The sequence below is a fragment of the Musca vetustissima genome, unplaced genomic scaffold (assembly GCF_032173495.1).
Source record: "Musca vetustissima isolate MV318-11 ecotype Yass unplaced genomic scaffold, APGP_CSIRO_Mvet_v1 utg8833, whole genome shotgun sequence".
Lineage (NCBI taxonomy): Eukaryota > Metazoa > Arthropoda > Insecta > Diptera > Muscidae > Musca > Musca vetustissima.
Window position 1 is genome coordinate 97,178 of NW_026879097.1, and position 26,877 is coordinate 124,054.

The 26,877-nt window shown below is 38.0% G+C and overlaps 1 protein-coding gene across 1 annotated transcript in view; it reads left to right on the forward strand.

The window, feature by feature from the left end:
• The window catches only part of LOC133323895 (disintegrin and metalloproteinase domain-containing protein 10-like), a 60,048-nt gene extending 33,315 nt beyond the window's left edge, over positions 1 to 26,733 (forward strand). The window contains exons 4-9 of the mRNA XM_061532797.1: positions 12,023 to 12,690; positions 19,927 to 20,073; positions 20,674 to 21,069; positions 21,144 to 22,190; positions 22,253 to 22,772; positions 26,564 to 26,733. Of these exons, the coding sequence (XP_061388781.1) occupies positions 12,023 to 12,690; positions 19,927 to 20,073; positions 20,674 to 21,069; positions 21,144 to 22,190; positions 22,253 to 22,772; positions 26,564 to 26,733 (2,948 nt within the window). The remainder of the gene's footprint in view (positions 1 to 12,022; positions 12,691 to 19,926; positions 20,074 to 20,673; positions 21,070 to 21,143; positions 22,191 to 22,252; positions 22,773 to 26,563) is intronic.
• Positions 26,734 to 26,877: the final 144 nt, after the last annotated feature.

Consider the following 26,877-nt stretch of genomic DNA (forward strand, 5'->3'; position numbering starts at 1 on the left):
GTACAGGAGTCAGAATGAAGTCCGAAAATTCTACCAACGGGTAAAACACCAAACCGAAGGCTTTGTTGCAGGCACATCCTCCTGTAGAGATGAAGAAGGAAACCTGGTGACAGATACAGACAGCGTGTTGAGAATCTGGAAGGAGCATTTCGAAAAGCTTCTGGTATCAAATAGTGGCGGTGAAGAAGATACCCCAGAACCAATAAGAGATGATGGTATGGAGTGTATACCACATAGCGAAGATGAGGTCAGAATAGCAATCAATCGGCTGAAGAATTATAAAGCAGCAGGTGCCGATGAGTTACAAGCCGAACTATTCTAGACTGGTGGTCAGATGGTGGTAAGGAGCATGCACCAGCAGATAAGTACAATTTGGCTAGAGGAATGCATGCCCAATGATTGGAACCTCAGCATCCGGTGTCCCGTGTACAAACACGGAGACAAGACGATATTGCCAACTATAGATGATTTAGCCTTCTTCCCATCGCATATAAAGTGATATCCAGTGTGTGAACGCCAATGGTCAATGACATGATTGGACCATATAATGCGGCTTCAGAACTGGCAAATCCACCATTGACCAGATTTTCACTCTGCCCCAAGTCCTGGAAAAGGCCCACGAAAAACACATAGACACATACCACCCATTCGTAGACTATAAAGCCGCATTCGACAGTCCTATCCGTTCAGAGGCGTTTAAAGCCATATCTGCGTTTGGCATTCCTGCAAAATTAATACGTCTATGCAGGATAACGTTAAGTGGCATAAGATCAGCAGTTAATGTCGGAAAGGACCTATCAGAGTCCTTCAATACCGAACGAGGATACAGACAAGGTGACCGTTTTGTCGTGTGATCTTTTTATCATCCTGCTGGAAAACGTCATATGAGACGCAAAGGTGAACAGAAATGGCACCCTGTACACCAAACAACACATGTTACTCGCCTATGCCGAGGTCATCGATAATGGGTCGAACATTGCGAACGATAACAGCCACCTTTGAACAAATTGAGAAGGAGTCTGCCAAAGTGGGTCTGGTAGTAAACGGCGAGAAGACTAAGCTGATTGTATCAACGCGCCAGACGTCCAATAGACTCGGACCAACTGTGGAACTTGAGAACTACAGCTTCGAGGTAGTCAAAGATTTTATATACCTTGGTAACGCCATAAACAAAACGAATGACATCAGTTTTGAAATTCGGAGAATGATAGTGATGGCCTACAGATGCTATTATGGTCTGAGCAAACAACTCAAAAGCAAGGCCACCTCCCGCCAGACCAAACTCACACTCTACAAAACGCTGATACTACCCGTGCTGTTATATGGATCTAAAGCATGGGTACTTACGCAAGCAGATGAGGCAGCTTTTGGAGTGTTTGAGAGAAAAATTCTCCGATAGATCTATGGGCCGATCTGCCTTGACGGTGATTATCGCCGTCGAATGAATCAAGAGTTCGTATTGAGCTGCAGCGGCTACGTTGGCTAGGTCATGTTGTGAGAATGGATGAAGATGCCCCAGCCCAGAAGGCATATAAAAGCGAACCAACTGATGGCTCACGCAGAAGGGGAAGGCCAAGAATACGATGAAAAGATCAAGTGGAAGAAAACATTGCCGAAAATGGTCTTTCAAATTGGAAAAACTGCGCAAAAGTCCGACGCGCCTGGAAATATTTCTTAAGCTCGGCTTATGGAACGAAAGTTCTGCCACAAGCCAGCTAGGTATGTGTTTTCAATTGTCATAGCAAGGCGAGGATTTTTAAAGGATATGTTTTCAAGGGTCATAGTAAGGCGTGAATTTTATATTTTTTCAAGGGACATAACAAGGTGTGAATTTTTTAAAGAATATTATTTTCGATCTCCATCTGAGGCGTGGATTTATTAAAGAAACTTTTTTCGATCTCCATCTGAGGCGTGGATTTATTAAAGAATATTTTTCAAGGGCCAACTGAGGCGTGGATTTTTTAAAGAATATTTTTTGGAGTTTCAACTGAGGCCTGGATTTTTGAAGAATATCTTTTGGAGTTCCTACTGAGGCCTGGATTTTTAAAGAATATTTTCTGGAGTTCCTACTGAGACCTGGATTTTTAAAGTAGGCCCGGAATTTTAAAGACTATTTTCTCTGAATGAAACTTTTCACGCTTCTTGTTCCCCTGTAAAAAAATTTTTTCAACTTCCATTGTATCCTTACCCATTGAACCACTAACCGCCAGCGAACCCAAAAAAAACCGAACCCATTATCATTGTTCATGCCACATAACTTTCAAAACGGACGCACGGACATTCTCTGGACCCAAATGCTGCTGCTGTTCGTCGTCGATGGTAAGGTAAATTTATGAATGGAATAATGGATGAATTGATGTTGTTGAGGAATCCGCAACAACGACAACAACAACAATGGAACACGTATTCATATTTTTGGTTTCTTGCATTCAGAATGATAATTTGTGTGTGTAAGGGTGTGTGTGAAGGATATGGCTGGTAGCACAGGAATGTCCCTTTGTCATGCTGTGTGTCTCTCCACGCTGGCCACTGCAAATATTCAGGTTATGTTCACACACATGTGTGTGCGTACTCATTTCTAGGTTTGTGTGCGTTCCTCTCATCCTTTTAAAAATATCAGTTTTTTTGTTGTTGTTGGTTATTGTAACCAATTCGGTCGGGCAGTCAGTCATTCACTTCTCGAACGCCCGTCCGTCCGCCAGCCATTCATTCAATTTGTTGGTATTTATTCTTCTTTGGCAACCAATACATGGTTGTCCCCAAATGTCTGCTGGAGAGCAGCAGTGGTAGCATCATCATCATCGTCGTTGTCCTCGTTGCCGTCCTGATTATTATTGGTTTTGTTGTAAATTGTAAATATATATTTTCTAGGGGTGAGGGCAGGGGTGTCTGTATATTTTTCGGAAGTCCCATTTCGTTAACGTCGCCATTGTTCATCGAAGCCAATGCCGTTATTAATGATTGTTTACCACCATTGTTGTAACGTTCATCGTTTATTGGGAGCTTTTCTTTTTAAGCGGAGGTCATTGTCCTAGATAAGGAGGTTACTATGGGACTCTAGTGATAATTTTTTTTTTTAATATTTTAATATATTTTTAAATGGCTCGAAAAATTTTATTTTCAAAAATCTGAACCTCAGATGGAGCTCGTGTGGGCTCTTGAAAAAATATTTTAATAAATCCACGCCTTGTGTGGGCTCTTGAAAAAATATTTTAATAAATCCACGCCTTGTGTGGGCTCTTGAAAAAATATTTTAATAAATCCACGCCTTGTGTGGGCTCTTGAAAAAATATTTTAATAAATATTTTAATAAATCCACGCCTTGTGTGGGCTCTTGAAAAAATATTTTAATAAATCCACGCCTTGTGTGGGCTCTTGAAAAAATATTTAAATAAATCTTGAAAAAATATTTAAATAAATCCACGCCTTGTGTGGGCTCTTGAAAAAATATTTAAATAAATCCACGCCTTGTGTGGGCTCTTGAAAAAATATTTAAATAAATCCACGCCTTGTGTGGCCCTTGAAAAATATTCTTTAATAAATCCACGCCTCATGTGGCCCTTGAAAAATATTCTTTAATAAATCCACGCCTCATGTGGCCCTTGAAAAATATTCTTTAATAAATCCACGCCTCATGTGGCCCTTGAAAAATATTCTTTAATAAATCCACGCCTCAGGTGGCCCTTGAAAAATATTCTTTAATAAATCCACGCCTCAGTTGGCCCTTGAAAAATATTCTTTAATAAATCCACGCCTCAGTTGGCCCTTGAAAAATATTCTTTAATAAATCCACGCCTCAGTTGGCCCTTGAAAAATATTCTTTAATAAATCCACGCCTCAGTTGGCCCTTGAAAAATATTCTTTAATAAATCCACGCCTCAGTTGGCCCTTGAAAAATATTCTTTAATAAATCCACGCCTCAGTTGGCCCTTGAAAAATATTCTTTAATAAATCCACGCCTCAGTTGGCCCTTGAAAAATATTCTTTAATAAATCCACGCCTCAGTTGGCCCTTGAAAAATATTCTTTAATAAATCCACGCCTCAGTTGGCCCTTGAAAAATATTCTTTAATAAATCCACGCCTCAGTTGGCCCTTGAAAAATATTCTTTAATAAATCCACGCCTCAGTTGGCCCTTGAAAAATATTCTTTAATAAATCCACGCCTCAGTTGGCCCTTGAAAAATATTCTTTAATAAATCCAATCCTCTCAGTTGGCCCTTGAAAAATATTCTTTAATAAATCCACGCCTCAGTTGGCCCTTGAAAAATATTCTTTAATAAATCCACGCCTCAGTTGGCCCTTGAAAAATATTCTTTAATAAATCCACGCCTCAGTTGGCCCTTGAAAAATATTCTTTAATAAATCCACGCCTCAGTTGGCCCTTGAAAAATATTCTTTAATAAATCCACGCCTCAGTTGGCCCTTGAAAAATATTCTTTAATAAATCCACGCCTCAGTTGGCCCTTGAAAAATATTCTTTAATAAATCCACGCCTCAGTTGGCCCTTGAAAAATATTCTTTAATAAATCCACGCCTCAGTTGGCCCTTGAAAAATATTCTTTAATAAATCCACGCCTCAGTTGGCCCTTGAAAAATATTCTTTAATAAATCCACGCCTCAGTTGGCCCTTGAAAAATATTCTTTAATAAATCCACGCCTCAGTTGGCCCTTGAAAAATATTCTTTAATAAATCCACGCCTCAGTTGGCCCTTGAAAAATATTCTTTAATAAATCCACGCCTCAGTTGGCCCTTGAAAAATATTCTTTAATAAATCCACGCCTCAGTTGGCCCTTGAAAAATATTCTTTAATAAATCCACGCCTCAGTTGGCCCTTGAAAAATATTCTTTAATAAATCCACGCCTCAGTTGGCCCTTGAAAAATATTCTTTAATAAATCCACGCCTCAGTTGGCCCTTGAAAAATATTCTTTAATAAATCCACGCCTCAGTTGGCCCTTGAAAAATATTCTTTAATAAATCCACGCCTCAGTTGGCCCTTGAAAAATATTCTTTAATAAATCCACGCCTCAGTTGGCCCTTGAAAAATATTCTTTAATAAATCCACGCCTCAGTTGGCCCTTGAAAAATATTCTTTAATAAATCCACGCCTCAGTTGGCCCTTGAAAAATATTCTTTAATAAATCCACGCCTCAGTTGGCCCTTGAAAAATATTCTTTAATAAATCCACGCCTCAGTTGGCCCTTGAAAAATATTCTTTAATAAATCCACGCCTCAGTTGGCCCTTGAAAAATATTCTTTAATAAATCCACGCCTCAGTTGGCCCTTGAAAAATATTCTTTAATAAATCCACGCCTCAGTTGGCCCTTGAAAAATATTCTTTAATAAATCCACGCCTCAGTTGGCCCTTGAAAAATATTCTTTAATAAATCCACGCCTCAGTTGGCCCTTGAAAAATATTCTTTAATAAATCCACGCCTCAGTTGGCCCTTGAAAAATATTCTTTAATAAATCCACGCCTCAGTTGGCCCTTGAAAAATATTCTTTAATAAATCCACGCCTCAGTTGGCCCTTGAAAAATATTCTTTAATAAATCCACGCCTCAGTTGGCCCTTGAAAAATATTCTTTAATAAATCCACGCCTCAGTTGGCCCTTGAAAAATATTCTTTAATAAATCCACGCCTCAGTTGGCCCTTGAAAAATATTCTTTAATAAATCCACGCCTCAGTTGGCCCTTGAAAAATATTCTTTAATAAATCCACGCCTCAGTTGGCCCTTGAAAAATATTCTTTAATAAATCCACGCCTCAGTTGGCCCTTGAAAAATATTCTTTAATAAATCCACGCCTCAGTTGGCCCTTGAAAAATATTCTTTAATAAATCCACGCCTCAGTTGGCCCTTGAAAAATATTCTTTAATAAATCCACGCCTCAGTTGGCCCTTGAAAAATATTCTTTAATAAATCCACGCCTCAGTTGGCCCTTGAAAAATATTCTTTAATAAATCCACGCCTCAGTTGGCCCTTGAAAAATATTCTTTAATAAATCCACGCCTCAGTTGGCCCTTGAAAAATATTCTTTAATAAATCCACGCCTCAGTTGGCCCTTGAAAAATATTCTTTAATAAATCCACGCCTCAGTTGGCCCTTGAAAAATATTCTTTAATAAATCCACGCCTCAGTTGGCCCTTGAAAAATATTCTTTAATAAATCCACGCCTCAGTTGGCCCTTGAAAAATATTCTTTAATAAATCCACGCCTCAGTTGGCCCTTGAAAAATATTCTTTAATAAATCCACGCCTCAGTTGGCCCTTGAAAAATATTCTTTAATAAATCCACGCCTCAGTTGGCCCTTGAAAAATATTCTTTAATAAATCCACGCCTCAGTTGGCCCTTGAAAAATATTCTTTAATAAATCCACGCCTCAGTTGGCCCTTGAAAAATATTCTTTAATAAATCCACGCCTCAGTTGGCCCTTGAAAAATATTCTTTAATAAATCCACGCCTCAGTTGGCCCTTGAAAAATATTCTTTAATAAATCCACGCCTCAGTTGGCCCTTGAAAAATATTCTTTAATAAATCCACGCCTCAGTTGGCCCTTGAAAAATATTCTTTAATAAATCCACGCCTCAGTTGGCCCTTGAAAAATATTCTTTAATAAATCCACGCCTCAGTTGGCCCTTGAAAAATATTCTTTAATAAATCCACGCCTCAGTTGGCCCTTGAAAAATATTCTTTAATAAATCCACGCCTCAGTTGGCCCTTGAAAAATATTCTTTAATAAATCCACGCCTCAGTTGGCCCTTGAAAAATATTCTTTAATAAATCCACGCCTCAGTTGGCCCTTGAAAAATATTCTTTAATAAATCCACGCCTCAGTTGGCCCTTGAAAAATATTCTTTAATAAATCCACGCCTCAGTTGGCCCTTGAAAAATATTCTTTAATAAATCCACGCCTCAGTTGGCCCTTGAAAAATATTCTTTAATAAATCCACGCCTCAGTTGGCCCTTGAAAAATATTCTTTAATAAATCCACGCCTCAGTTGGCCCTTGAAAAATATTCTTTAATAAATCCACGCCTCAGTTGGCCCTTGAAAAATATTCTTTAATAAATCCACGCCTCAGTTGGCCCTTGAAAAATATTCTTTAATAAATCCACGCCTCAGTTGGCCCTTGAAAAATATTCTTTAATAAATCCACGCCTCAGTTGGCCCTTGAAAAATATTCTTTAATAAATCCACGCCTCAGTTGGCCCTTGAAAAATATTCTTTAATAAATCCACGCCTCAGTTGGCCCTTGAAAAATATTCTTTAATAAATCCACGCCTCAGTTGGCCCTTGAAAAATATTCTTTAATAAATCCACGCCTCAGTTGGCCCTTGAAAAATATTCTTTAATAAATCCACGCCTCAGTTGGCCCTTGAAAAATATTCTTTAATAAATCCACGCCTCAGTTGGCCCTTGAAAAATATTCTTTAATAAAAAAAATCCTCATATGGAACTTGAAAAAAATTCTTTCAATAAATCCACGCCTCAGTTGGCCCATGAAAAATATTCTTTAATAAATCCACGCCTCAGTTGGCCCTTGAAAAAATATTCTTTAATAAATCCACGCCTCAGTTGGCCCCTTTAATAAATCCACGCCTCAGTTGGCCCTTGAAAAGCCATATTCTATCAAAAAATAAATCCACGCCAGAGTATTCTCATTAATATTACTAATACACCATCTGGTCCTCCGCAAAGAAATTTATTGTTATATAATTTATTTAATATCATTTTCTAATTTATTTTAATTAATATTTATTTAAATAATCAGCATTTTTTTCAAAATATCAAAATCCGTCATCGTCTGCTGCTGCCGTCGCACTACTGAAATTTCCAATTGATATAATTTCAATACGATTTTGCTTTGTGCCATCCATGTTTATTTAGTTAATTCAATAGTTTTTCCACTTCATTTGTTCCATTTTTAGTGAGTCCATACATTACAATTTTTGTGCAATTTCATCAACAATGCTATTGATTTGGTATTTTTTTTTCTCCCACTCTGCCGCTAAAAACAATAATTGAACTTAATTCGAAAATGAATTATTCATTTGAATTAATTTAGAGCAACAGCAAAAAAAAAGAATGCAGAAATAAATACATAATTCCAATAGCGAAATTTCCAAATGCAGTGGGAGCTCTAATTTATAGCCACAAAATGGAGAGACCTATTATTTTAATAGAAAATATTATTTTCTAGATGTTTTAGAATGTACAGGAGGATAAATTATAGGTCACTAATTTTCCCCCATATATTATTCTAAGGTTATCCCTGCAGCCTAGGAATTTCTGTATAATTTTTTCAGAGACCACATTTTTACTAATATTTCGAAAGGAGATATTTCGCTTAACCCAAGACAGAATTATTTTCATTTAAATATTTTTACAAAAACAAATTGCCTGCTAGACTCTGCGCACCTTTTTCTAAAATAAAAGTGCCAAGAAATTGCACGCAAAGCCCATTTAAAGCAATTTGCTTACGGCGTATAAGTATTGACAATACTTATACGTCACATGGGCTACAGCATTATTTAACGAAAAATCCACAAGGAAAATAATTTCTCTTAATTTGCCTCCTAGACTCTGCGAATTTGCTTCCTAGACTCTGCGATTTTTTCGCAAATAAAAGTGCCAAGAAATAGCACACAAAGCCCATTTACAGTAATTTGCATATGGCGTATAAGTATTGACAATACTTATACGTAACATGGGCTACAGCATTATTTAACGAAAAATCCACTAGGAAAATAATTTCTCTTAATTTGCTTCCTAGACTCTGCGAACTTTTTTCTCAAATAAAAGTGCAAAGAAATTGCACGCAAAGCCCATTTAAAGTAAATTGTTTACGGCGTATAAGTATTGACAATACTTATACGTCACATGGGCTACAGCATTATTTAACGAAAAATCCGCAAGGAAAATAATTTCATTTTTTATTTATTTTTTTACATATTTTTGTAATCCACATATACCCTCGTCTTACCACGTCCTTCCCTTCCTCCTCCTTTGTTTAAAATGCAAATAAATTTCTTTTCATAGAATATTAACTCAATATATTTTCGTATTTTGCTTTTATGCACTTCGTTTATATATTTAACGGATAATATAACGTAGGGTGGGATATACGGGGAATGCAATTCCTGTTCTACTTTCGGATTGAAGTTGAGAGTTGTTTTTTGCTTTGTTTTTCATCACAGAAGTAAAAAATGCATTACATGCAACAGAATTTCATAATTTTGCCAATGGGCGAAAATTCTACAACGAATGGGATAACAAAAATAAAAACAAGAACATCAACGACTAACTCTAAGCTTTGGTGGTTTTAAATTTCCACAGGCTATGGTTGGCAACAGCATAGAAAGTAACATAAAATCAACGACATGGTACGATGTACTATGCCAAATGTATTTGGTGAGGGAAGATATCCTCTGGATTTGAGGATATATTTCTTTCAAGAGAAAAAAAAATGTTCTCATAGTCATTTTTCTTATAGAAAAAAATCGGCCCCCGTCTTTCGTCTTGCGACATTTTTCCTAATAGAAAAAGTAGACCTCAAGGCTCGATGAATTTTTTTCTTATAGAAAAAATAGTCTCCAAGGCCTTTTCTTCATATCATAAGAACATTTTTCTCATACAAAAGTGCCAATTAGTGGCATATCAACCCCATTAAAAGAAATAGCATACGGCGTATAAGTATTGACAATAGTCATACGTCACCTGGACCAACAAATTTAAAACTAATATTCGAACACATTCCTGTTGCTTATTTTTTACATTTTCTATTAGAAACAAAATAAATATTTTCAAGGACTACCAAGAGGAGTGGTTTTGTTAAAACATATTTTCGAGGACTATCAAGAGGCGTGGATTACTTAAAACATATTTTCGAAGACTATCAAGAGGCGTGGTTTTGTTAAAACATATTTTCGAGGACTATCAAGAGGCGTGGTTTTGTTAAAAAATATTTTCGAGGACTAATAAGAGGCGTGATTTTATTAAAACATATTTTCGAGGACTATCAAGAAGCGTGGTTTTGTTAAAAAGATATTTTCGAGAAATATCAAGAGGCGTGGTTTTGTTAAAACATATTTTCGAGGACTATCAAGAGGCGTGGTTTTGTTAAAACATATTTTCGAGGACTATCAAGAGGCGTGGTTTTGTTAAAACATATTTTCGAGGACTATCAAGAGGCGTGGTTTTGTTAAAACATATTTTGGAGGACTATCAAGAGGCGTGGTTTTGTTAAAACATATTTTCGAGGACTATCAAGAGGCGTGGTTTTGTTAAAACATATTTTCGAGGACTATCAAGAGGCGTGGTTTTGTTAAAACATATTTTCGAGGACTATCAAGAGGCGTGGTTTTGTTAAAACATATTTTCGAGGACTATCAAGAGGCGTGGTTTTGTTAAAACATATTTTCGAGGACTATCAAGAGGCGTGGTTTTGTTAAAACATATTTTCGAGGACTATCAAGAGGCGTGGTTTTGTTAAAACATATTTTCGAGGACTATCAAGAGGCGTGGTTTTGTTAAAACATATTTTCGAGGACTATCAAGAGGCGTGGTTTTGTTAAAACATATTTTCGAGGACTATCAAGAGGCGTGGTTTTGTTAAAACATATTTTCGAGGACTATCAAGAGGCGTGGTTTTGTTAAAACATATTTTCGAGGACTATCAAGAGGCGTGGTTTTGTTAAAACATATTTTCGAGGACTATCAAGAGGCGTGGTTTTGTTAAAACATATTTTCGAGGACTATCAAGAGGCGTGGTTTTGTTAAAACATATTTTCGAGGACTATCAAGAGGCGTGGTTTTGTTAAAACATATTTTCGAGGACTATCAAGAGGCGTGGTTTTGTTAAAACATATTTTCGAGGACTATCAAGAGGCGTGGTTTTGTTAAAACATATTTTCGAGGACTATCAAGAGGCGTGGTTTTGTTAAAACATATTTTCGAGGACTATCAAGAGGCGTGGTTTTGTTAAAACATATTTTCGAGGACTATCAAGAGGCGTGGTTTTGTTAAAACATATTTTCGAGGACTATCAAGAGGCGTGGTTTTGTTAAAACATATTTTCGAGGACTATCAAGAGGCGTGGTTTTGTTAAAACATATTTTCGAGGACTGACAAGAGGCGTGGTTTTGTTAAAACATATTTTCGAGGACTATCAAGAGGATTGGTTTTGTTAAAACATATTTTCGAGGACTATCAAAAGGCGTGGTTTTGTTAAAACATATTTTCGAGGACTATCAAGAGGCGTGGTTTTATTAAAACATATTTTCGAGGACTATCAAGAGGCGTGGTTTTGTTAAAACATATTTTCGAGGACTGTCAAGAGGCGTGGTTTTGTTAAAACATATTTTCGAGGACTGTCAAGAGGCGTGGTTTTGTTAAAACATATTTTCGAGGACTATCAAGAGGCGTGGTTTTGTAAAAAAAAAATTCGAGGACTATCAAGAGGCGTGGTTTTGTTAAAACATATTTTCGAGAACTATCAAGAGGCGTGGTTTTGTTAAAACATATTTTCGAGGACTATCAAGAGGCGTGGTTTTGTTAAAACATATTTTCGAGGACTATCATTTAAAAAAATATTGCATACGGCGTATAAGTATTGACAACAGTTATACGTCACATGAACCAACGAATTGGAAACTAATATTCTAACAAATTTCTTCCGATTATTTTTCAACATTTTCCATTAGAAAAAATAATCTCTAAAAAGGACTATCTAGGGGCTTGGTTATTTAAAAAAATATTTTTGAGAAGTATCAATAGGCTTGGGTTTTTTTAATTTATTCTTGTGGAGTTTAATATTTTTTACAAAATATCCTTGGCATATTATTTTGCAGCTGTTTCTTATTCTGCATAGTCTTCATGGGGATTTATTGTTGTAATTCGTGTTTCCTTTATTTTCTCAATCCTGTTTTTTTTTTTAAATTCATTAAAAATATATTACTCACTGGATTTGTGTTTTCATTCTGTTTCATTCCTTTCCTTTTGTCTTTTTTTCAATTTTTATAGGCCATGCAGCCGGTTGCGGTATTACTGATGAAGTATCCCAATGGATGGAGAATATACAAAATTCAGCCGTAGAAGAATTACCCGAACCCATGTCAAAGGATATTAAAACTCCCAAGAAGCGTACACCGCCAACCCAACAAGAAGTGGAAGATAGAATCGTTCTTTTGAACGATGATGATGATGCGGACGAAGATAATCGCTCCGCTTCCACGACTATAACCAAAGACCACAGTAAAAGCGGTGGACGCCATGGCGGCAGTAAAAAACAGAAGAGAAACAACAACAACTCAACTACCACATCCTCTGATGCACAACCACCGAAAAAATATGCCAACAACCACTACCGCAACAGTAACAACAACAATGGTGCCACAGATGATTTCAACTATCCCTATGTAAAATACACCAAAGAAGCAAATGCACGATTCGAGGAGGAGGACGATTATGATGGTACCACTGCGGGTGCCGGTGCCAGCGGTTATTTTTATGATCCCGAAACGGGACGTCGTTATCAACCCACCGACAATGATTGGCATGAGCGTGTCCATGAACGTGTACGTCGTTCATCGGGCTCATCGCCACGGCGTGAAGATAATAAGAATACCTGTTCGCTGTATATACAAACGGATCCATTGATTTGGCGTCATATACGTGATGGAATCGCTGATGTAAGTTGATGACAGGGAAAAATAATAGATAACAAACAATAACAATAAAATTAAATGAACTTATGATTTTTTTAAGAGTGGGAAATCAGGAACATAAAATTCAATATTCATGCGGGCGTATAAATATTGACAACACGCATACGCCACCTATGTTTTTTTTTAAATAAAATTATTTTTTAGGACTTTGAGGACCAATAACAGGCGTGGATTTTTTAAAAATGTTTTTGAGGACTATCTTTAGGCGTGGATTTTTTAAAAATTTGTTTTGAGGACTATCGTTAGGCGAGGAGTTTTTAAAACATATTTTTGAGGACTATCTTTAGGCGTGGATTTTTTAAAAAAAATGTTTTGAGGACTATCTTTAGGTGAGGAGTTTCCAAAACATATTTTTGAGGACTATCTTTAGGCGTGGATTTTTTAAAAAAAATTGTTTTGAGGACTATCTTTTAAAAAAAATTGTTTTGAGGTCTAACAATAGGCGTGGATTTTTAAAAGAATATTTTTGAGGTCTAACAATAGGCGTGGATTTTTAAAAGAATATTTTTGAGGTCTAACAATAGGCGTGGATTTTTAAAAGAATATTTTTGAGGTCTAACAATAGGCGTGGATTTTTAAAAGAATATTTTTGAGGTCTAACAATAGGCGTGGATTTTTAAAAGAATATTTTTGAGGTCTAACAATAGGCGTGGATTTTTTAAAAATATTTTTGAGGGCCCAACAATAGGCGTGGATTTTTTAAAAATATTTTTTGAAGGCCCAACAATAGGCGTGGATTTTTTGAAAATATTTTTGAGGGCTCAACAATAGGCGTGGATTTTTTAAAAATATTTTTTGAGGGCCCAACAATAAGCGTGGATTTTTTAAAAATATTTTTTGAGGGCCCAACAATAAGCGTGGATTTTTTAAAAATATTTTTTGAGGGCCCAACAATAAGCGTGGATTTTTTAAAAATATTTTTTGAGGGCCCAACAATAAGCGTGGATTTTTTAAAAATATTTTTTGAGGGCCCAACAATAAGCGTGGATTTTTTAAAAATATTTTTTGAGGGCCCAACAATAAGCGTGGATTTTTTAAAAATATTTTTTGAGGGCCCAACAATAAGCGTGGATTTTTTAAAAATATGTTTTGAGGGCCCAACAATAAGCGTGGATTTTTTAAAAATATTTTTTGAGGGCCCAACAATAAGCGTGGATTTTTTAAAAATATTTTTTGAGGGCCCAACAATAAGCGTGGATTTTTTAAAAATATTTTTTGAGGGCCCAACAATAAGCGTGGATTTTTTAAAAATATTTCTTGAGGGCCTGGGCCCAACAAAAGGCGTGGATTTTTTAAAAATATTTTTTGAGGACTATCTTTAGGCCTGGGCCCAACAATAGGCGTGGATTTTTTAAAAATATTTTTTGAGGACTGTCTTTAGGCCTGGGCCCAACAACAGGCGTGGATTTTTTTTTAAATATTTTTTGAGGACTGTCTTTAGGCCTGGGCCCAACAATAGGCGTGGATTTTTTTTTTAATATTTTTTGAGGACTGTATTTAGGCCTGGGCCCAACAATAGGCGTGGGTTTTTTTAAAATATTTTTGAGGACTATCTTCAGGCCTGGGCCCAACAATAGGCGTGGATTTTTTAAAAATATTATTTGAGGACTATCTTTAGGGCTGGGCCCAACAATAGGCGTAGATTTTTTAAAAATAGTTTTTGAGGACTATCTTTAGGGCTGGGCCCAACAATAGGCGTGGATTTTTTAAAAATATTTTTTGAGGACTATCTTTAGGCCTGGGCCCAACAATAGGCGTGGATTTTTTAAAAATATTTTTTGAGGACTATCTTTAGGCCTGGGCCCAACAATAGGCGTGGATTTTTTAAAAATATTTTTTGTGGACTATCTTTAGGCCTGGACCCAACAATAGGCGTGGATTTTTATACCCTACACAACTATGTTGTCAGGGTATTATAGCTTTGTGCAGCCCCAAAAGTTTGTAACGCCGCGAAATATTTGTCCTAGACCTACCTTTAAGTATACCGATCGGCATATCTCGACTAGCTGAGTCGATCTAGACATGTGTGTCCGTCCGTCTGTCCATTATAATTTGTAAACACGATACAGGCCACAGTTATGGACCAATCTTCACGAAATTTTGCATGTAGGATGTGTTCTGGCCAATGAAAACCCCTATTGTTTTTGATAAAGATCGGTTAATATTTAGGGGATGAAATGGACCAAAAACTTTATTTTTGTCCAATTTTCTGGTCGCTCCAGAGGCCGCAATTATGGCCCGAACTTCGAATTTTCACATGGAGAAGGGGTTTGGGCCAAAGAATAAGCATGCCTGTTTTTATAAAGATCGGTCAATATTTAGCGGGTCAAATGGACCCTGATTTTTGTGTGAAAAATTACAAAATTTGTATTCTATGGCGTATATATTTACTCCTGGAGGACATAGGCCCGAGAAGTTGATAGTATATCCAAGAGGAGTGGTTGCCCTTTAAATTGATACCAATCATATTGTCGTAGGTACTCGGATGCGGGAGTTACACTTAAATATTTACAGGTGCTTACGTATTCAGATATTATTTAGTAATCTATTACCACACTTTAGGGCGGATATATAGCCTGATCGCTTTGAAATGTTCCATGAGGTTCCGGTTATGGTCAAGGACAACGCCTAAAATGTTAGAGGGGCTGTACTGAATATTAGTAACATTTTGTGACCTCTAGCCAGTCAAAAATGTGTATATCGCGAAATATTGCCTAATCGCAGAATATAGAACCACAGAAAGTTAGATTTTTATGGAAGTTGTGTAGGGTATCATATGGTCGGCCCCGTCCGACTATACTGCTCTGCTCACTGGTTTAAAAATATTTTTTGGCGACTATTCTTGAGTTTCTCAAAATTTTCATTCCTTCCCTTTTTCATTTTCCATTTATTTGAATAGATTTTTATAAGCCAACCTTAATTGCAAAAATGGAAACAAAAAAATATTCATAGAATAAAATAAAAATTTCATTAGAATAAATATTCCACCTTTTGCCAATGAATATGCTATGCCATCAAATCAAATGGCGTTGGAGAGGATGGTTGGGAATACTACCACTTAAAAATTCCGGATATGAGAATAAATTTTTATTTGGTTTTGTCATTCTATGACACTGCATAGCTTATTGAATATACATGATGTGTCAAGGGGGAGGTGGTGTTGAATATAATCCCCCAAACAATTCCAGCCACCTTTGCAATACCTTTATGATTTAATATCTCTCAAGGGCTTTACACAGCCTTCAGTCTTTTTTGATTTGTTCTGATGCTGATCAAACCAAAACACATTTTCATTATCGTGGTTTTATTTTCAATATTTGTTATTTCATTTTTTATTGTTTTTTATTTTTTGTTTATTTTTTCTGTGTGTCTATGTGTTTGATATTCAACGAAAATTGCACATCAAAATCCGCAGTTCAGTTATGCTGCCATCAGTCTATACAATTTACATATTTTGATTAATTAATGTCTGGATACACAATGTTTTTTTTTTTTTATTATTTTATTTATTTTTCATTAAGGGATGAATGTAAAGTTTTCCAATTTTTTTCCAAAAAACAGAAAACAATTTCACTTTTTCAATATGCAAAGAAAAAACGAGCCATAAAGTTCAGCCAAACATAAAATTTCGTGATAGATTAATATCACATCATATATTGTGAATAAATAAAATATTCTAAAATTTAATTTGATAATGGATAAAAGTTTATATATAAATGTAGCCAAAATCCTATTAAATAAATTGTATGAAGCGTATAAGTAATGACAGTACATATACGCAACATAAAACTAGTAAGAAAAGAACTAAAGTCGGACGGGGCCGACTATATGATACCCTTCACACCTTTGGATATATTCAACAAATTAATGCTAACAGACGTCGAATTTTTAAAGGACCAGTAAAATGAAATTGGATCTATAAACATTTCATTCTGCAACCGATACTAACTTTTTCATTTGGTCAGATATAGAAGCTATATCTAAATCTGCACCGATTTCAGGAAACTTAACACATATCATTCTAGTCCTAATTCATTACGCTGTGCCAAATTTCGTGCAAATCGAAAGATATATAGAGAATTTGGTATACCATTTACATTAAATCGGACGAAAATATATTTGGGAGCTATATCTAAATCTGAACCGATTTTCACGAAACTTAACACAAATCATTCTAGAATTTGTTCAGTACGCTATGCCAAATTTCGTGCAAATCGAAATATATGTAGGGACTTTGGTACATAATTTACCTAAAATCGGACGAAAATATATATGGTAGCTATATCTAAATCTGAAACGATTTTCACGAAACTCAACACACATCATTAGTCTGTGCCAAATTTCGTGCAAATCGAAAAATATATAATGACCGTATACATCAAATCGGACGGAAATATATATGGGAGCTATATCTAAATCTGAACCGATTTTTCCCAATTTCAATAGGGTTCGTCCTTGATCATAATTGCGACCTGTACTTTGTTTACAATTTAACATGGGCAAACGGACGAACGGATGAACGGACATAATAATACCCTGTACCACAGTGTGGTGAAGGGTATAAAAAGATTTCCAATTTGAAGGACCACATTCCGCAATGTCATCTTCCACTTGATCTTTCCATCTTATTCGTGGCCTTCCCCTTCTGCGTGAACCATCTGCTGGTTCACTTTTATATGCCTTCTGGGCTGGAGCATCTTCATCCATCCTCACAACATGACCCAGCCAACGTAGTCGCTGCAGCTCAATACGTCTAACAATGTCAATGTCCGAGAATAACTGGTACAACTCATCGTTAATTCGACGGCGATATTCACCGTCAACGCAGATCGGCCCATAGATCTTTCGTAGAATTTTTCTCTCAAACACTCCAAGAGCTGCCTCATCTGCCTGCGCAAGTACCCATGCTTCAGAACCATATAACAGCACGGATAGTATCAGCGTCCTGTAGAGTGTGAGTTAGGTCTGGCGGGAGGTGACCTTGCTTTTGAGTTGTTTGCTCAGACCATAGTAGCATCGGTTGGCCATCACTATCCTTCTGCGAATTTCAAAATTCATGTCATTCGTTTCATTTATGGCGGTACCAAGATATATAAAATCTTCAAATACCTCGAAGTTGTAGTTCTCAAGTTCCACAGTTGGTCCGAGTCTACTGGACGTCTGGCGCGTTGATACCATCAGCTTGGTCTTCTCGCCGTTTACTGCCAGACCCACTTTGGCAGACTCCTTCTCAATTTGTTCAAAGGTGGCTGTTATCGCTCGCATTGTTCGACCCATTATATCGATGTCACGGCATAGGCGAGTAACATGTGTTGTTTGGTGTACAGGGTGCCATTTCTGTTCACCTTTGCGTCTCATATGACCTTTTCAGCAGGATGTTAAAAAGGTCACACCACAATCTGTCATCTTGCCTGAATCCTCGTTCTATATTAAAGGGCTCCGAGAGGTCCTTTTCCGACTTTAACTGCTGATCTTGTGCCACTTAAAGTTATCCTTCATAGCCGTATTAATTTTGCAGGAATGCAGAACGCAGACATGGCTTTAAATACCTCTGAACGGATAGGGCTGCCGAATACGGCTTTATAATCGACGAATAGGTGGAATGTGTCGATGTGTTTTTCGTGGGTTTTTTCCAGGATTTGGCGCAGTGTGAAAATCTCGTCAATGGTGGATTTGCTAGGTCTGAAGCCGCATTGGTATGGTCCAATAATGCCATTGAACATTGGCTTCAGTCGTTCACACAGCACGCTGGGAAGAAGGCTAATTCCTCTATAGTTGGCACATATCGTCTTGTCTCCTTTTTTGTGCACGTAACACAGGATGCTGAGGATCCAATCATTGGGCATGCATACTTCTAGCCAAATTGTAATCAGCTGGTACATGTTCCTTACCAGCATCTGACAACCAGTCTTGAGTAGTTCGACTTGTAACCCATCGGCACCTACTGTTTTACTATTCTTCAGCCGATTGATTGCTATTCTGACCTCATCTTGGCTAGGTGGTATACACCTTAGATGATCGTATAAAGTTATTGGTTCTGAGTTATCCAGTTCACTGCTACTATTTGATACCAGAATTTTTTCAAAATGCTCCTTCCAGTTCCTCAGCACGATGTCTGTATCTGTCACCAGTTTTCCTTCTTCATCGCTACAGGAGGATGTGCCTGCACCAAAGCCTTCGGTTTGGTATTTTACTCGTTGGGAGAATTTTCGGACTTCATTCTGACTCCTGTACATCTCGATTTGATCACGTTGTTCATGTTCTTTCTTCTGAAAATGCGTTTCTCCTCTCTCCTTTTCTCCCGATAGTTCTCCATCGCATTACGTGTTTGCATTTAAATCTCCTAGCAGAATTTTAATGTCATGACCAGGGCAGCGATTATATGCTGTTTCTAGGTGCTCAAAAAATATGTCTTTGTTCTGCTGATCTTTGTCTTCGGTCGGAGCATGAGACTGATGTAGAAGAACTTCGCTTTTATACGGATTATAGCAATTCGCTCATCTACTGGAGGTAATCTGGAGACGAGGTCTTTTATTCTCCTGTTGATCATAAATCCGCAGCCAAATTCATGTCTCGTTTCATGGCAGCTATAATACAGGGCGTAATCATCTGATTTACTTACGCCCCAGTCCCTTTCCATCGCATTTCCTGTATGGCAATAATATCAGTTTTGTACTTCTTGAGAACATCCGCCAAAGCGAACACTGCACCTGTACTGTACAACGTGCGCACATTTCAAGTGCAGATTCGCAGATCGTGGTCCTTTATAAGTTTGCAGGGGTCGTCAACGTTAGGGGGGTTTGATTTTCTTTCTCTTTGCTTTTTGCATAGTAGGTTGGGTGTTCCGAGTTTCCATTTTTTATAGTTCTTATGGGTGAACTCGCGGCACATATTAGCTCACTATTTCATCGGGTGATAAAAATAGCTACCCCATGTGGCACCGCGGGGAGGTCAGTGTCCACAATTGAGATGATAGAGGGACCAAGATTCACCATGTTAAAGCCAATCAGAGCCATTGCTTGGTATCTATCATCCCCTACGCCACCCACGCCTCTTGTTGGTCCTCAAAAATATTTATTTAAAAAATCCACCCCTAAAAGTATGCCATAAAATATATTTTTTGAAAAAAAATCCAAAAATATTCTCTTAGTTCTACAGTTCCTGTAATCAGTTGTTTTCATTCTTTTTTCTCTTTTCCAGCACGATCGCACCCACAAATACGAACGTGACATAAAAACCCGTGAGGAAATTACCTCGTTAATAGCCCATCATGTCACAGCGGTTAATTATATTTATCGCAACACCAAATTCGATGGACGCACCGAACATCGTAATATACGCTTTGAGGTAAGATTTACTTAATTATGTGCCTCACAGCCTTTGAACCCTGCATCCATCTTCAGGCGGAGGTGGTCGAGCTCATCATCATAACCCTCGGAACACAGCACACTCATTTTGTCGCATATATTTTTTTTTAACAAGATGTACACAATGTTAACAACGAATTGTGGTGGCCACCATGTTCCGGATGCTGGCTGGCTGAATCCGATGACGATGTCGTTGGGTCATAATATGGAAAAATGGTTGACAATCCAATAAATCCACAGATTGTCCGGCATGCTCTCAACCACTCTACCATCGGAAAGTGCTTACACGAATTTTTAATTAATTCATCATCCGTAAGGCAACCCGCCAGTCCGACCAGACCACAATACAATTTGTATACCGCCCCCTCCCCCAACCTTTACTTTTAAGTGGTGGGTGTAGGAAAAAAATCCGCCGAAACAATCCTGGCGATTTATGGCTTAAACTGCAATTTCCTGTTTATGTGTGTGTACGAGAGTGTGTGCGTGCATATGTGTTCGGAGGGTTATGTTTGTTTTTGTTTATCATCATCATCGTTTGCATTAATCATAATTTCCGTTTCCTCCATTTTTTCCTCCACAGGTACAACGCATCAAAATTGATGATGACTCAGCCTGCCGTTCCTCCTATAACGGGCCCCATAATGCCTTTTGCAATGAACATATGGATGTTTCGAATTTCCTTAATCTCCATTCATTAGAGGATCATTCGGACTTCTGTTTGGCCTATGTATTCACCTATCGTGATTTTACCGGTGGCACTTTGGGTTTGGCCTGGGTGGCCAGTGCCTCTGGAGCCTCAGGAGGTATTTGTGAAAAATATAAAACCTACACGGAGACAGTGGGTGGTCAATATCAAAGTACCAAGAGGTCGCTGAATACCGGCATCATCACCTTTGTCAACTATAATAGTCGGGTGCCGCCCAAGGTTTCACAGCTGACACTGGCCCATGAAATTGGGCATAATTTTGGATCACCGGTAAGTAGAGGAATTTCTCCATAAAATTCTCTCAGATTCTCACCTTGATCTTCTCTTTTTTTCTTCTCCTACAGCACGACTACCCCCAAGAATGCCGTCCGGGCGGCATGAACGGCAATTACATTATGTTCGCCAGTGCCACATCCGGTGATCGTCCCAACAACTCAAAATTCTCCTCCTGTTCCATACGGAATATATCCAATGTCCTCGATGTTCTTGTGGGCAATATGAAACGTGATTGTTTCAAGGTATCCGAGGGAGCCTTCTGTGGCAATAAAATCGTGGAACAAGGTGAAGAATGCGATTGCGGCTTCAATGAGGATGAATGCAAGGACAAATGTTGCTATCCTCGTCTAATTAGCGAATATGACCTCTCCTTGAATAGTTCAGCTCGAGGTTGCACGCGACGTGCCAAGACCCAATGCTCACCCTCCCAGGGCCCATGCTGTCTGCCCAACTCCTGCACTTTTGTACCCTCGAACTATCATCAAAAATGTAAAGAGGAAACTGAATGTTCCTGGTCGAGTAGCTGCAATGGCACCACAGCTGAGTGCCCTGAACCCAAGCCACGCGATGATAAGACAAAATGTAACAACGGCACTGCTCTATGTATACGCGGCGAGTGTTCCGGCTCCATATGCCTGTTGTGGAATATGTCCGAATGCTTTTTAACCTCACAACAGCAGCCGCATGTCGACAAACGTAAACTCTGTGAATTGGCCTGTCAGAATGGCAATGACACCACGACATGCCGTAGTACATCTGAATTTGCTCATCTATTTGGTTTACCCGAGGGCGGTATCAGTCTGCGCCCTGGGTCACCGTGTGATAATTTCCAAGGTTACTGTGATGTGTTCCTGAAATGTCGTGCCGTCGATGCTGATGGTCCATTGTTGCGACTCAAAAATCTTCTACTCAACAAGGAGACCCTATTGACGGTGGCCCAATGGATAACGGAGAATTGGTATATTGTGGTACTGCTGGGCATTGCATTTATTATTGTTATGGGTATATTTATCAAATGTTGTGCCGTGCATACGCCCAGTTCAAATCCTAAAAAGAGAAGAGCCCGTAGAATCTCCGAAACCTTAAGAGCTCCCATGAATACAATAAGGAGAATGGTAAGTCAAATGAAACCCCCCATATTTTCAATAATAATCTCAAACTCTCCCTATTTTTCCAGCGCCATCCCCATGGCCGCAGTGCTGGCCCGCGCAGCATACCACCGCCAGTGCACGACAGTCGTGCCCATCATCGCAACTATCCACCCGAATGGGATCGTCATCATCGTTCAGGTGCTGTCAGCAGTGGCGCCGCTGGTGCTGTTCCCCTACCCTCGTCTAGCAGTAATCATGCCAGTCGTGTGGCGGCGGCCGCTTCTTCTTCATCAAGACCCTCAGGTGGTGGTGCTGGTCGCAGTTCACGTTCCAACGGATCTCGGCAACCAAGCAGTTCACGTTCAGCTGGACAACATGGGTATGCTGATATACCACCACCGGGTGGTTTGGGTCCATCACCAACAGGTGGTGGCGGTGCTGGTGGTTTACATATGGGTGGTGGTGGTGCAGCCATGGCTGCTGGGTCGGGTTCATCAACTAGTGGTTTATCACGTGCCCAAATGCCTTTACCCGCCCTGCCGTCCAATGCACAAACGCAACAACAGCAACAACAACTGCCACATCAAGCTTATTATGCGCCGAAAGGTGTGAAAACAAATTTTTTTTAAATATTGAAATTTTAGGTGTTTTAGGATAGGGAATTGAAAAGGGAAAAGAGGAGAGAGATATGAAAATTTATTGTTAGGGATCTCTTTGAAAAATTATATATTATTTGAAAAAAATCCAACTCCAGAGAAAAAAATCGGTGTCTGCATCTGAAACGGGACTTGCAATCCTCCTATCATCAACATCCAATTATCCGCAAAGCTCTTTGTCCGGACTGTATTTCCACGCATATATATAGGCTTCAAAAATAGTTCTTAACAACTCCACCCCTAATGATAGATCTACTGTAGTTTAGGTTAGGGATGTACGGTTGTTAATAACAATCGTCCACTCGGAGACTATGTCCATCGTGATCATCCTTTTATATTACCTGTAAAGAAAAGAAAAAGAGAGAGGGAAGGAGCAAGAAGAAAAGATAGTTAGAAAAGAAGAACGGAAGAACGGAAGAAAGGTTATTTTAGCCATGCCAAAGCCATTGACAAAGCATAGGATCTGGTTTGGGTCTATTTTGGAGAAGAAGACTAGATTATCAATTTCATATGCTAATCAGCGATGTACATTTACAGAGGATGTGTTCAATTATTTCCAGTTCTTCTTCGTCCTCACATAGACGACAGTAATCCTCTCCATTGGAGTCCCATTTCGAAGTCGGAGATCTAATCTTGCAGTGACCTGTTATAATCCCCACAACGATTTTGATCTCCCTCTTGTTGTGTGTCAGCAGCGAAGACGTTCTTTTACGAGAGAATTCAGATTTTGATATTCTACAAGCAGGTTCTCTTAGCCATCTGTTGCCGACTACCTCGCAGTAGAACGCACGGATTCTGCCAATGAAATAGCCGATGTGAGGTTTCACAGATCTCTCAATCGGAAAATTGGACGACTGTGAGCCAGGGATGGAAAATTCAGTACAATAGTTCTTTTTCAGTACTTTTTTACCCAAAAAAGTACCGTAGTACCCCCGTGACCATTTCAGTACCATTCCAATCCTTCATTACACCATGATATATATTTTTTGGATTAGAATTTTTTATGGTTTTGACCGGCAAAAGTATTGCAGATAAAGATATTGATGTGATTGCAATATTCATCTTTAAAAATAGGTTTGCGCTGATAACTGTTCAGTTATGATTGAAATTACAAACATTAAATTAATTTGTCAGTTCCAATCTTTTTAACTGGATATGTTTGTCAGATACTCAATTTGGCATACTCTGTGCTATCTGTGTACATTCTTAGTCGTCGTGATTACTTCAATTATTTTCAAGAGCACTTTGGAACTGAAATTCATGTTAGTTTGGGGTATATTGGCTTTCGAGAAAGTGGGAGTGAAATTAAAATTAGTCAATAGAATACATATTCAAATGCAATCGAAAGAAGCAAGAATTATCATATTATCACCATCAAAAAGATAATCTATGTGATGATATCCTGAAAATCGATCTTTATGAAACTGAATAAAATGTTTTTTTTTTTATTTTCTTGAAGAAAGTACTATTTTATTAAAAAAAGTACTCTTTTGGTACATTTACACATTTTTCATTTTCCATCCCTGCTGTGAGCCCACTCGAGCAAGCTCGTCGGCTATCTCATTCCCTTCAATGTCGCTATGTCCTGGAACCCAACATAAACTAACTATCTGTCGTATATCATTAAAAGCGGACTTGCAATCATGAACTGCTTTTGAGTTTATAGTATTTTACTATCTCATTAAGTGATTTTACTATCTCGGCCGCTTTCGTGATTGCAAGAATCTCTGCTTGAAAAACGTTAAAGATATTGTTGAGTTTATATGAGTTATATGTTCACAATCCCTACAGTAAACCCCTGCGCCAGTGCCTTCCTCCATCTTTGACCCGTCTGTAAAGAATGACGGACCTGGCAGAGGTAAACAGCCACTAGTCCAGGATTCCCTACTAGGAAACTGAACTTTGATGTCATTAAAGTCCCTATGAGAAGGAACATAGTCAGTAATATGACTATTCGCCTAAAGAGGTCACAACCTGGCGTTATGTTTAGGATGCTGCCATGACCATAGTTCACCGATTTCAAGGCATCCGTTTCCCGGAGACTCACGGCACACCTGGCCGCCTGGAATTTAATCAGAATGTCCAAAGGTTGGAAATTCTTCTTAACGCTCGGTAATCAGGATAGAAGCCGATCGCTGTACTAAACTCAATTTTTCAGCACCTCCACCTACCTTCTCTTCATTGGAGGCGGTCAAAACCGTGTATTTTTTTTCGCCCAGGCCAGTCACCTTACCTTTATACAGGTAAGGTTCCTGGATGAGCGCGATGTCCGTATTTGAGGAAAAGAGGGTGAGTAGCAGGTCAGCAGCTGCTGCTCTACAGTGATGCAGATTGATCTGCACCACGTTTAGTGCTTGCTGCTGTCCGCTTATTGCTTTGGAGATGGGAGGCGGAAACAGAGTTTCTCCATTCCCCAACAAAGCTCACCCTTATTATTCCTCAAATATTGCTCTCCCGCAGAATCCGTAGCGAACTTCGAGACGACACCGCCGTTCCTTTCAAATGAGGCGAGGATTATCCACTTCCTCATCTACAGGCCGTCAACAAAACGCAATAACGTCATTCAAGTCTCAATTTCATACGTTGTGCAAAATTTCGTGTTAATCGGACAAACAGGAGTTTGGTGCACCATTTATGTAAAATCGAACTAATATATATGTATATGTGGGAGCTATATCGAAATCTGAACCGATTTTCCCGAAACGTAACATGCCAAATTTCGAACAAATCAATGGATATATAGGGACGGTGGTGCACCATTTACATTAAATCGGGCAAAAATATATATGGGAGCTATATCTAAATCTGAACCGATTTTCATGAAATTTAACAAACATCGTTCTGGACTTAATTCTCAACATAATTCAGTACGCTATGATAAATTTCGTGCAAATCCAAGGATATAAAGGAACATTGGTGCACTATTTACCTATAATCGGACGAAAATATACATGAGAGCGATATCGAAATCTGAACCGATTTTCACGAAACTCAGCACACACCATTCTAGGCTTAATTCAGTACGCTGTGCCAAATTTCGAGCAAATCGAATGATATTTAGGGACTTTGGTGCACCATTTACCTTAGATCGGACAAAATATATATGGGAACTATATCTAAATCTAAACCGATTTTCACGAAATTTTAAAAACATCATTCTAGACCTAATTCATTACGCTTTGCAAAATTTCGTGAAAATCCAAAGATATATAGGGACTTTGATGTACCGTTTACCTTAAATCGGACCAAAGTATATAAGGGTAATGATATAGCACCCATATATAGCTATATCTTTAAAAATCCCTTACTCGGATTAACCATAAAAAAATATTTTTAAAAAATGCAACCCTTTATAGACCTTGAAAAAATATTTTTATAGTTACGCCTTTTATAGTCATTGGACAAAATATTTTCCGAATTCCACGCATCTTATAGTCCTTGACAATTTATTTAAAAATAATAATCGCCTCATATAGATCCCGAAAACATATTTTTGTCTACAACTTTTCATATCTCTCCTCTTATTTTCTCTACTGAAAATTTAGTATAAAAATTTCAACACACACTAGTTTTTGTTGACAAATTAATTAATTGTGTTTTTTTTAATATTTTGAATTTTTGTTTAACTTATTTAAATTTCAGTTAAAAATAGTTGAATATTTATTTTTTGTTCTATTTTTATTACAACTTTTAAACAAAACAAAAAACTTCCCCCTCACTTCCTTTATTTTTTTGTTGTAGTTGACATACGCAATAAATCCCGATCATCACGTATAAACACCTCGTCCTCCTCCTCTACAGCGGCGGCGGCGACTTCGAATAGCAAACATGGCGCTCACAAAGAACACAAATGCAAAGATCAGGCAAACAGTCAAAAGCCCTCGAGTAAAAGTCGACGTATTGTCTATTAGACGACTTCTTTTTTTGCGGGGCAAAGTTCTGACTGATGAATAATTTTTGAAAATTAAAACGGACTCACGCACACATCATCAAACGAACTTACATCACATCACACACACAGCCATATATGACTGCTAGTTAATCTAAAAAAAATA